Genomic DNA, 12,455 nt, shown 5'->3' on the forward strand with positions numbered 1-12,455 from the left:
GTTCTCTTCCATTCATTGGGAGCAGACTGCCCCTGCTGGTAAATGCGTTGACCAAGCAGAAGACACTACCCAGCCCGGCACCGCATTCTCAGCCTCCACCCCTGAAGAATGCACAAAAAAGCAAGAAGGCTACAAAATGAAGTCAATAGGTCAGATGTGTTATTTAAATGTTTTGCGAGTGTCTTTGCTTCTTTAAATGCTCATGAGAGCGGCAGAATGTGCTAGAAGACCATTAGACAGGCTGGCATTCTTCCTTCAGCATATTGAGTTCAAAGTTCCAGGGTTTGGATGCCACAATAAAGGTGCAATGAAACATCTGAAAGAGACAAAAACAATAACCAGCTTGTAAGAAAAATTGCAAAAAACACAAGTCAGAAAACCCCAGAAGTTCCTATTTCCAGGTGCCAGGATTTGGCTTCAAGAGGGCCAAAAGGCCGTCCGAGCCAGCCACACCTCTACGGACCCCCAAGCTGTTGGCCCAATGGCAGAGCAGCCAGACTCATGACTGGGATGGACCCCCATCGGTTCACCTCCCTGAGAGCTGAAGCCATCACGGTTGTGGCTCCATTTGCTCCATGTGAGTAATAGTTGGAACCCAGGACCAATTATCCTCAAGAAATCCTCGTGTCCAGCTCTGGCCCTTCTCCAGACATGCCAACTTACTGCAGCCCATGGAGACCCCACGCAGCGTGGAGGGCCCAGTGGGTCCTTCCCAGGGGAGATAGCACCACAAGAATAGCCAGGGTCCTGCACGCCTTGGAAAGCGGTGTCAGAGTCTGGCCAGATTCCACCAGGGAAAGCTTGCAGCTGGGGAGCTGGGAGGAGACACAGGGCCTGCAGAGGGAGCGGGGCTCCAGGCTCCTGGTATGGATGAGATCACTGTGTCCCTCCTCTCACCTAAAATCTTTATTCAGTTAGAATAAAAATATAAAGGACGAATAGCTCTTTATGGCAACATCCAGTAGAAGTGAAGTTGCATAAGATACACAGACTGAGGGGCCAGGCTGAGGGGGAAATAGGACCAAGTGACCAGTAACCCAGACAGGCCACGGAGGAACTGAGGCCAGGTCGGCAGGGTGTCCAGGCCGGAGGGGCATCAGGATGGGTGGAGCTGGTTCCTGGCAGTGGCAGGGAGGGCAGGGAGGGCAGGTAGTGTGCTTACCAGAGGATTAACTAATTGCTTAACTTGTGATCGCCAGGGTAGACAGGAAACAATCGCGAAATAAAGGGATTGAAAACCCAATTATGAAAATCAACCATAGAGGATACTTTACCACTGTATTAACATATTAAAAATCTTTAAGAGGTGAAAAAATATTGGACAAGGAATTCAACTTCTTGGAACTCTGTCCACAAGGCAACAACAATCAGATATACACACAAACAGAAATAAAGAAGAATATTCATTATGGCACTGTTCATAATAGCTAAAAATTAGAAAAACTTAAATAATCATTTCTCAGGGGTTGACTAAATAATATGTGGAAACACCATTAAACGAAGTCAAATAGTTTCATTACATAATGCCCTCAAATAATTTTACGGTTTTGGAAATCCTTAGATTGTATTATTAAATAAAAATCTAAATTGTGGAACAGTGTACAGTGTGATCCCCACTACACAAAAATACAAATGTAAAATATAGAAAAAACTAGGATACATAAAAATAAGTTGACGGCAGTAAACTTTCCATAAAGGTATTTTTAGTTGATTGTTTTTCTCTTCTGTAGTTGATTTTAAGCTACTTAATACTTTGGAAAATTTCTAAATTTTCTACTAAATGAATAGGGCCTATTACTATTTAAAACAGTATCAGGTTTTAAAACTTATTTTCCAAGGAGCTCGGGTAGTTACCCTTTCTTCCTTTCTAAGTCGCAATAAATAAAGAAAACGGATAAGCTCGAATCTATATATGAGGTCAGAAACGGGGCATCTCTAGGAGTTCCATGATCCGTGCAAGGGCAGAGACTGGGAGGAATCCTTGGAGGGTAACAGGTGATTTTGAGCAAGATGATCCAAGGCTGTTGAACTCTATCTTAGCACCTACCTTCTGCGTTTTGGGATCCCATTGTACTAAGCAGTTTTCATTTTCCCCTGAAGCTTTCTTGCACATTGTCCGGGCAATTTTGACTTCAAGAAGGTAATCCAAACTATCCGTGACCTGTCCATGAGTAATTTAAAGTTAGAGATCATAAAAGAATATGTGGTATCAATTGTCATTTCTGATAAACAAACATGTCACTGACTGCTTAGGGCAAAAGATGTCTTCTCACCTCCTTCTCTCCTACAGTTTTGTTTTTTTTTGGCCAGAGTTTTGGGGTAACATGCAGGTGGCTCTTACCTTGCTCTCTCTCTCTCTGTGTTTCTCAGTCTCTCTCATTATGGTATTTAATTTTAAAATAATGACAACTGTCACCAAAATAAAGCAAGAAAACTATTCCCCTAAAGACCATTTTCCTGGGAAAACTAATGGTTTGCTCATTGGAGCTTGGGAAATAAACAGCATTTTCATCGAAATCCACTGAGAGTGTATCGATTCCCTTTAAAGCTTTGGTAGTTTTAGTCATCCTTGCCTTCTTCCACGTCATATACCCTCCCAAATCCCTGACTTTCTGGGCATCTCCCCTCCCCTCCCCTCCCCATGCAGAGCTCCCGTCAGCGCTGTACTCAAGAAGGGTCTCACAAGGAAATGCAGATGAACAATGGCAAATGTCCACTCTCATGATTAAACAATGAACAGGGAAACAAAGTTTACGAGACGTCAGGGAGAGAGCATGTGAATGAGAATGACCAAGTTAGTTAAGCACCATAACTGAGCCCAGAAGAATAAGAGATAATTTGGAAAATACAGTAAACATTTTGGAAGTTCTAGAAAAGTCACCTGGGCATTGAACAAAATGGGTGTAGGCAGAATTTTAAGTACAGTTTCATGAATATAAAGTATACTTAAGATTTTTCAGTTATGCATCTAAGTGTCTGAAAGGACACTTGTGGGGTGCCCCCAGGATTGATGAGTCCATGGGGGATGCAAGAAATCAGTGGTCACTTTCACTTTTTACCTCAACTACTTCCAAATGTACCCCTAGCACATTTTTCATGACTGGATATTAAGTTTCTCTGCCTCAGCTCTGTTGGCATTTGGAGCTGGGTCCTTCTTGGCCATGGGGGGGCCGTGCTGTGCCTGGAGGGTGGTGACCCACATCCCTGGCCTCCACCACCCCAATCTCAGTAGCAGCCCCTTCAGTTGTGATGACCAGAAACATCTCTGGGCATTGCCAAAAATGCCCTGTGGAGCAAAATCCATGCCCAGCTGAGAAGGAGTGCTTTAGTTTTGAATTATATTTCCAAGTGAAAATTATCAAGAAAACAGACTCCCAAATCACGCTCAGCAATCACTGACTGACCACCAGCTCCGTCTTGACCCCCAATTGCCCAGGAAAGGGAGGCAGATGGGGATCCAGCTTCGGAGGCAGCCCCTCACTCCTTTCATGACCAGGCCTCTCTGACTCTCCTGGCCTCCTGTGACACCATCCCCTCCTGGCTGGCTGCAACGTCCCATCACCTTCATCCCATCCAGCATCACTCAGAGGCAATAGCATGGACAGATTAAGAGCAGGCAGCATGGGTTTAAATCTTGGCTCTTCTACTTAGTAGCTGTGTGACCCTGGGCAAGTTACTAAACCTCTCTGTGCCTGTTTCCTCCTATGTGAACCTGAAAACCTGAGTGTGCCTACAGAAAGCCACTGGATCTAGCACAAAGTAAACATGGCTCCAGGCTGCCATTGGCGGTCTTTCCTACCAGTCTTCGCTGTGTGTGAAATCGGCAGCAGAACCCCAGCCAGCTATGAACTGGAGCAGGCGGCCACATGCTTTTTCTTCAAAGGCCAGAGAGGAAATATTCCAGGCTTTGCAGCACAAATACAGCCCAGAGGACCCTCAAAAAGTGTGTGTGGGGCTTCCCTGGTGGCGCAGCGGTTGAGAGTCCACCTGCCGATGCAGGGGACACGGGTTCGTGCCCAGGTCCGGGAAGATCCCACATGCCGCAGAGCGGCTGGGCCCGTGAGCCATGGCCGTTGAGCCTGCGCGTCCGGAGCCTGTGCTCCGCAACGGGAGAGGCCACAACAGTGCGAGGCCCATGTAACGCAAAAAAAAAAAAAAAAAAAAAAAAAAAAGTGTGTGTGGCGGTGTTCTAATAAAATTGTGTTTATGGACACTGAAGTTTCAATGTAATGTAATTTTCATATGTCACAAAATAGTCTCGTTCCTTTGTTTCTTATAATCATTTGTAGCTCACGGGATGTACAAAGATGAGAAGTGGGCCAGGTTTGGCTTCAGGCTGTTAGTGGGCACTGCTGGTAAAGATCTTTGCACTTTTAACTTAAATCATCCAACGGAATAGAGCAGTTTTCTTTCTATAGCTCCTGGGCATGTGTTATTTTTATCCGAATTTTCACCCAGCATTTTTCTGTTCACTTTCATTAGGAGTTATTTTTGTTTGGGGGGTGGTGCATTCTTCCTTACCTCCTTTCTTCCATATATTTTTCAGCAGTTTGTAGCTGGAATTCCAAGGAGCTTTAAACACTTCTGCTCTAGCCTCTTTCTGAACCTGTTTCTACCTGATTCTTTTGCATCCTTACCTGCATTTGAGCTGACAGTCAACTGAGAAATAAAATGTACATTCGTGGCCAGTCCCTCCCATCAGGACGCGTGCACAGGCCTCCTAGAGAGCCTCCTCCACCAGAGGGCAGGCAGCAGAAGCAAGAAGAACTGCAGTCCTGCAGCCTGTGGAACAGAGACCACATTCACGGAAAGACAGACAAGATGAAAAGGCAGAGAGAGCTATGTACCACATGAGGGAGCAAGATAAAACCCCAGAAAAACAACTAAACGAAGCGGAGAGAGGCAACCTTCCAGAAAAAGAATTCAGAATAACGATAGCGAAGATGATCCAGGACCTCGGTAAAAGAATGGAGGCAAAGATCGAGAAGATGCAAGGAATGTTTAACAAAGACCTAGAAGAATTAGAGGACAAACCAACAGAGATGAACAATACAATAACTGAAATGAAAACTACACTAGAAGGAATCAATAGCAGAATAACGGAGGCAGAAGAACAGATAAGTGACCTGGAAGACAGAATGGTGGATTCACTGCTGCGGAACAGAATAAAGAAAAAAGAAGGAAAAGAAATGAAGACAGCCTAAGAGACCTCTGGGACAACATTAAATGCAACAACATTCACATTATAGGGGTCCCAGAAGGAGAAGAGAGAGACAAAGGACCCAAGAAAACATTTGAAGAGATTATAGTCAAAAACTTCCCTAACGTGGGAAAGGAAATAGCGACCCAAGTCACGAAGTGCAGAGAGTCCCGTACAGGATAAACCCAAGGAGAAACACACTGAGACACATAGTAATCAAATTGGCAAAAATTAAAGACAAAGAAAAATTATTGAAAGCAGCAAGGAAAAAATGACAAATAACATACAAGGGAACTCCCATAAGCTTAACAGCTGATTTCTCAGCAGAAACTCTACAGGCCAGAAGGGAGTGGCATGATATACTTAAAGTGATGAAAGGGAAGAACCTACAACCAACATTAGTCTACCTGGCAAGGATCTCATTCAGATTCAATAGAGAAATCAAAAGCTTTACAGACAAGCAAAAGATAAGAGAATTCAGCACCACCAAACCAGCTCTACAAGAAATGCTAAAGGAACTTCTCTAAGTGGGAAACACAAGAGAAGAAAAGGACCTACAAAAACGAACCCAAAACAATTAAGAAAATGGTAATAGGAACATATATATCGATAATTACCTTAAATGTGAATGGATCAAATGTTCCAACCAAAAGACATAGACTGGCTGAATGGATACAAAAACAAGACCCATATATTTGCTGTCTACAAGAGACCCACTTCAGACCTAGGGACACATACAGACTGAAAGTGAGGGGATGGAAAAAGATATTCCATGCAAATGGAAATCAAAAGAAAGCTGGAGTAGCAATACTCATATCAGGTAAAATAGACTTTAAAATAAAGAATGTTAAAGGAGACAAGGAAGGATACTACCTAATGATCAAAGAATCAATCCAAGAAGAAGATAAAACCATTATAAATATATATGCACCCAACATAGGAACACCTCAATACATAAGGCAACTGCTAACAGCTATAAAAAAGGAAATCAACAGTAACACAATAACAGTGGGGGACTTTAACACCTCGCTTACACCGATGGACAGATCATCCAAACAGAAAATTAATAAAGAAACACAAGCTTTAAATGACACAATAGACCAGGTAGATTTGATTGATATTTATAGGACATTACATCAAAAAAAAGCAGATTACACTTTCTTCTCAAGTGCGCACGGAACATTCTCCAGGATAGATCACATCCTGGGTCACAAATCAAGCCTCAGTAAATTTTAAAAAATTGAAATCATATCAAGCATCTTTTCTGAACACAATGCTATGAGATTAGAAATCAATTACAGGGGAAGAAAAGGAAAAAACAAAAACACATGGAGGCTAAACAATGCATTACTAAATAACCAAGAGATCACTGAAGAAATCAAAGAGGAAATCAAAAAATACCTAGAGGGCTTCCCTGGTGGCGCAGTGGTTGAGAGTCCGCCTGCCGATGCAGGGGACACGGGTTCGTGCCCCTATCCCGGAAGATCCCACATGCCGCGGAGCGGCTGGGCCCGCGAGCCATGGCCGCGGAGCCTGTGTGTCCGGAGCCTGTGCTCCGCAACGGGAGAGGCCACAGCAGTGAGAGGCCCGCGTACAGCAAAAAAAAAAAAAAAAAAAAAAAAAAAAAAAAAAAAATACCTAGAGACATATGACAACGAAAACACGACGATCCAAAACCTACGGGATGCAGCAAAAGCAGTTCTAAGAGGGAAGTTTATAGCTATACAAGCCTACCTCAAGAAACAAGAAAAATCTCAAATAAACAATCTAACCTTACACCTAAAGAAACTAGAGAAAAAAGAACAAACGAAACCCAAAGTTAGCAGAAGGAAAGAAATCATAAAGATCAGAGCAGAAATAAATGATATAGAAACAAAGAAAACAATAACAAATATCAATAAAACTAAAAGCTTGTTCTTTCAGAAGAGAAACAAAATTGATAAACCACTAGCCACACTCATCAAGAGAAAGAGGGAGAGGACTCAAATCAATAAAATTAGAAATGAAAAAGGAGAAGTTACAACAGACACTGCAGAAATACAAAGGATCCTAAGAGACTACAACAAGCAACTCTATGCCAATAAAATGGACAACCTGGAAGAAATGGACAAATTCCTAGAAAGGTATAACCTTCAAGACTGAACCAGGAAGAAATAGAAAATATGAACAGACAAATCACAAGTAATGAAATTGAAACCGTGATTTAAAATCTTCCAACAAACAAAAGCCCAGGACCAGGTGGCTTCACAAGTGAATTCTATCAAACATTTAGAAAAGAGCTAACGCCCATCCTTCTCAAGCTCTTCCAAAAAATTGTAGAGGAAAGAACACTTCCAAATTCATTCTATGAGGCCACCATCACCCTGATACCAAAACCAGACAAAGATACTACAAAAAAAGAAAATTACAGACCAATATCACTGATGAATATAGATGCAAAAATGCTCAACAAAATACTAGCAAACAGAATCCAACAACACATTAAAAGGATCAAACACCATGATCAAGTGGGATTTATCCCAGGGATGCGAGGATTCTTCAATATACACAAATCAATCAATGCAATACACCATATTAACAAATTGAAGAATAAAAACCATATGATCATCTCAATAGATGCAGAAAAAGTTTTTGACAAAATTCAACACCCATTTATGATACAAACTCTCCAGAAAGTGGGCATAGAGGGAACCTACCTCAACATAATAAAGGCCATATACGACAAACCCACAGCAAACATCATTCTCAATGGTGAAAAACTGAAAACATTTCCTCTAAGATCAGGAACAAGACAAGGATGTCTACTCTCACCACTATTATTCTACATAGGCTTGGAAGTCCTAGCCATGGCAATCAGAGAAGAAAAAGAAATAAAAGGAATACAAGTTGGAAAAGAAGAAGTAAAACTGTCACTGTTTGCAGATGACATGATACTATACATAGAGAATCCTAAAGATGCCACCAGAAAACTACTAGAGCTAATCAATGAATTTGGTAAAGTTGCAGGATATAAAATTAATGCACAGAAATCTCTTGCATTCCTATACACTAATGATGAAAAATCTGAAAGAGAAATTAAGGAAACACTCCCATTTACCACTGCAACAAAAAGAATAAAATACCTAGGAATAAACCTACCTAGGGAGACAAAAGATCTGTATGGCAGAAAACTATAAGACACTGATGAAAGAAATTAAAGATGATACAAACAGATGGAGGGATATACCATGTTCTTGGATTGGAAGAATCAACGTTGTGAAAATGACTATACTACCCAAAGCAGTCTACAGATTCAATGCAATCCCTATCAAATTACCAATGGCATTTTTTACAGAACTGAACAAAAAGTCTTAAAATTTGTATGGATACAAAAAAGACCCCAAAAAACAAAAGCAGTCTTGAGGGAAAAAAAACGGAGCTGGAGGAATCAGACTCCCTGACTTCAGACGATACTACAAAGCTACAGTAATCAAGATAATATGGTACTGGAACTAAAACAGAAATATAAATCAATGGAACAAGATAGAAAGCCCAGAGATAAACCCACGCACCTATGGTCAACTAATCTATGACAAAGGAGGCAAGGGTATACAATAGAGAAAGGACAGTCTCTTCAATAAGTGATGCTGGGGAAACTGGACAGCTACATGTAAAAAATGAAATTAGAACGCTCCCTAACACCATACACAAAAATAAACTCAAAATGGATTAGAGACCTAAATGTAAGACTGGACACTATAAAACTCTTAGAGGAAAACATAGGAAGAACACTCTTTGACATAAATCACAGCAAGATCTTTTTTGATCCACCTCCTAGAGTAACAGAAATAAAAACAAAAATAAACAAATGGGACCTAATGAAACTTAGAAGCTTTTGCACAGCAAAGGAAGCCATAAACAAGATGAAAAGACAACCCTCAGAATGGGAAAAAATATTTTCAAATGAATCAATGGACAAAGGATTAATCTCCAAAATATATAAACAGCTCATGCAGCTCAATATTAACAAAACAAACAACCCAATCCAAAAATGGGCAGAAAACCTAAATAGACATTTCTCCAAAGAAGACATACAGATGGTCAAGATGCACATGAAAAGCTGCTCAACATCACTAATTATTAGAGAAATGCAAATCAAAACTACACTGAGGTATCACCTCACACCAGTTAGAATGGGCATCATCAGAAAATCTACAACTAACAAACGCTGGAGAGGGTGTGGAGAAAAGGGAACCCTCGTGCACTGTTGGTGGGAATGTAAATTGATACAGCCACTATGGAGAATGGTATGGAGGTTCCTTTAAAAACTAAAAATAGAATTACCCTATGACCCAGCAATCCCACTTCTGGGCATATACCCAGAGAAAACCATATTTCAAAAAGACACATGCACCCCAATGTTCATTGCAGCACTATTTACAATAGCCAGGTCATGGAAGCAACCTAAATGCCCATTGACAGACGAATGGATAAAGAAGATGTGGTACATATACACAATGGAATATTACTCAGTCATAAAAAGGAACGAAATTGGGTAGAGACGTGATAGATCTAGAGACTGCTATACAGAGTGAAGTAGGTCAGAAAGAGAAAAACAAATATTTTATATTAACACATATATGTGGAACCTAGAAAAATGGTACAGATGAACTGGTTTGCAGGGCAGAAATTGAGACACAGATGTAGAGAACAAATGTATGGACACCAAGAGGGGAAAGCGGTCGGGGGTGGGAGTGGTGGTCTGATGAACTGGGAGATTGGGATTGACATGTATACACTGATGTGTATAAAATGGATGACTAATAAGAACCTGCTGTATAAAAAATAAAATTAAATTAAAAAATTTAAAAAAAAGAATAGAAAAGAGTCCTACATCTGCAGAATACCTCATGCTTGGCAGGGGTGACACTGTGGTATAGTGTAGAAATAATGCTCTTTTTAATAAATGGTGCTATCTGGTTAAAAAAAAACAAAAAAAGAAAACCACACACACAAAAAATGTACATTCGTGAAAAGAAGTAGCAAACACTAAGAAATGATTCGTTAGTCTTGAGCTATGTGGGTCTTTGGTTTATTTTATTATTAAATACCTGCCTTTAAAGCAGAACCATGTATATCTATTTCTGTAAATGGAGAGCACAGATTAAAATGTCCAAGAAAGTGGACTAATCCTGGGAAAGACGGGAACTTCACTAAGAACAGGTACCAAATCTGAGCCCCCTGGGGCATCGACATCCATGAGGTTTTACTTCAGCCACCCATTGGGGACGCACATCCTGGACCAGGTGTCACTGCCTAAAAACACAAACCACACAACTGGGGCCACACGGAGAACCAGCAGGAACCCGGGGCCCACAGCCTGTGCAGGTGGCCAGGAGCCAGGGGTCCCGGCCTCTTAGGGGATCCAGACGCTGAGTGAAACTTCTACCCACATAAGAAAACCGGAAACGGAGGCAGGTTGACGGTGGCTGGAGGGTGGGCAGCGCAGGTTAGAGGGCAGATGGGGCGAGTGGAGGAGGAAGGGGGCAGAGGTGTAGGTCAGGCCGGCGTCACACGTAACCCGGGCCCAGTGGGGCCCCCTCACCCTCTGCCGACCCCTCTCGTTGCTCACCCCTCCACCTCCCATCTCGGGCTCCTGCATAAACCTCAGGACACCCCTCTTTCTCAGGAAACACAGCGCTGGTTCAATGCACTCTTCTCAGACATGGTCCGTGTTCAAATCCTTCCAACTGCCCTAAGAACATCCGTTACAGTATAATTTTAAATCTAAGAGACAATACAGGATCACGTTTTGCATTTAACGTCATGTTTCTTAAGCCTCCTTTAATGAGAACCGTCTCCTTCTTTTTCCCCGTCTTTCACAGCACTGATTTTATTTATTTATTTTTTTGTTTGTTTTTGCGGTACGTGGGCCTCTCACTGCTGTGGCCTCTCCCGTTGCGGAGCACAGGCTCCGGACGCGCAGGCTCAGCGGCCATGGCTCACGGGCCCAGCCGCTCCGCGGCATGTGGGATCCTCCCGGACCGGGGCACGAACCCGTGTCCCCTGCATCGGCAGGCGGACTCTCAACCACTGCGCCACCAGGGAAGCCCAGCACTGATATTTTTAAGCGGTCTTAGAGAACGCCGCATAATACGGACTCGTCTAATTGTCCCTCGAGATCACCCTCAGGCATTTGGAGCAGGAACACCGTATGCAGGCGACGCTGTGTCCCTGCAGTGATGTCACATCAGAGGCACACGGTGTCAATTTGTCCCGTGTGTCCTGGTTGTAATTAATTAACAAGCAATCCCTATAGCGGTCCACCCTCCTCCCTCCCCCTCCCCCTCCCCCTCTCCCCCCACACCGGGTGGAGGAGTCATTGCTGATCTTCGGCCTGAGTTAGTTATCACCATGGTGGTTACAAAAGGCGATTTTCTAGTTTCATATTCTTTCACCTCTCTAAGTAGGCATTTTTCTGTAAAAAAAGAGCCTTCCCTTCCGCCCTGGTTCCTTTTTACAGTGAAAGCTGGATGTGGAGTTTGTTCACTTGTTAAATGTGTTATAATCCATCCCTGTAGCCACTTAGGTTGATGATATCAGCTCAAACTGTCCCAAACTTGACCCCTTCAGGAGCCCTTCTGGGCTCTTACCTGTGTTTTCTGATGTGGCTATAACTAAGTTTAAGTTATTTGAATGGATATATTATGTTTTACCCCAGAATGATAAAGGAGGAAGTTTAATTAACTTTCTTCCCAAAACCCCTAAAATAAAGTTCATAAATGCTGGCTCAGGTGTCTCTCAGCTTCTCTCCACGGACGACAGCCCTGCCACAAAGGCGAGTGTGGGGACAGAGAACGGGGAGTGAAAGCCACCAACCTGCTCCTGGGACTTCAGAATCTGCAACACCTTGAAGGTGTACTTGTCCTTGCTGGCCTTGTTGTACTCCTTCATGGCGAACCACAGTGCCTGCTGCACATATACGTAGGATTCGGGGACATCTTGGAATTTCCTCACCACCTTTGATGAACCCCAGGCCTGGACACCTCTGGACGCGAGGGCCACCGTGGCCATCAGGAGCAGCAGGCCGGGGCGGAGCCTGGCCATGGCCCCTCAGCCCAGGGGGCACGGCCGAGTCCCTCCTGTCCTCGCAAGGCTGGCCGGGCCCTGCTGCGTCTGCACCCAGCCCCTCTTACCTCTGCTGCAGGCGGAAAGGGGAGAACAGCGGTTAACGTCGCCTGCCCAAAAAAGAAGGCGCCTGCGAAATGTGCAATTC

General features: G+C 43.1%; 1 protein-coding gene across 1 annotated transcript; it reads right to left on the minus strand.

Moving 5' to 3' along the window:
• Nucleotides 1-232: 232 nt before the first annotated feature.
• CST8 (cystatin 8) lies at nucleotides 233-12,286 on the minus strand (the record flags this gene model as incomplete). Its single annotated transcript, XM_081255187.1, has 3 exons — nucleotides 233-316; nucleotides 2,048-2,161; nucleotides 12,059-12,286. The coding sequence occupies 3 exons, from the start codon at nucleotides 12,284-12,286 to the stop codon at nucleotides 233-235; spliced, it is 426 nt and encodes a 141-aa protein (XP_081111313.1).
• Between the last annotated feature and the right edge of the window lie 169 nt (nucleotides 12,287-12,455).

The sequence above is a fragment of the Mesoplodon bidens genome (assembly GCF_964165515.1).
Source record: "Mesoplodon bidens genome assembly, chromosome: 15".
NCBI lineage: Eukaryota > Metazoa > Chordata > Mammalia > Artiodactyla > Ziphiidae > Mesoplodon > Mesoplodon bidens.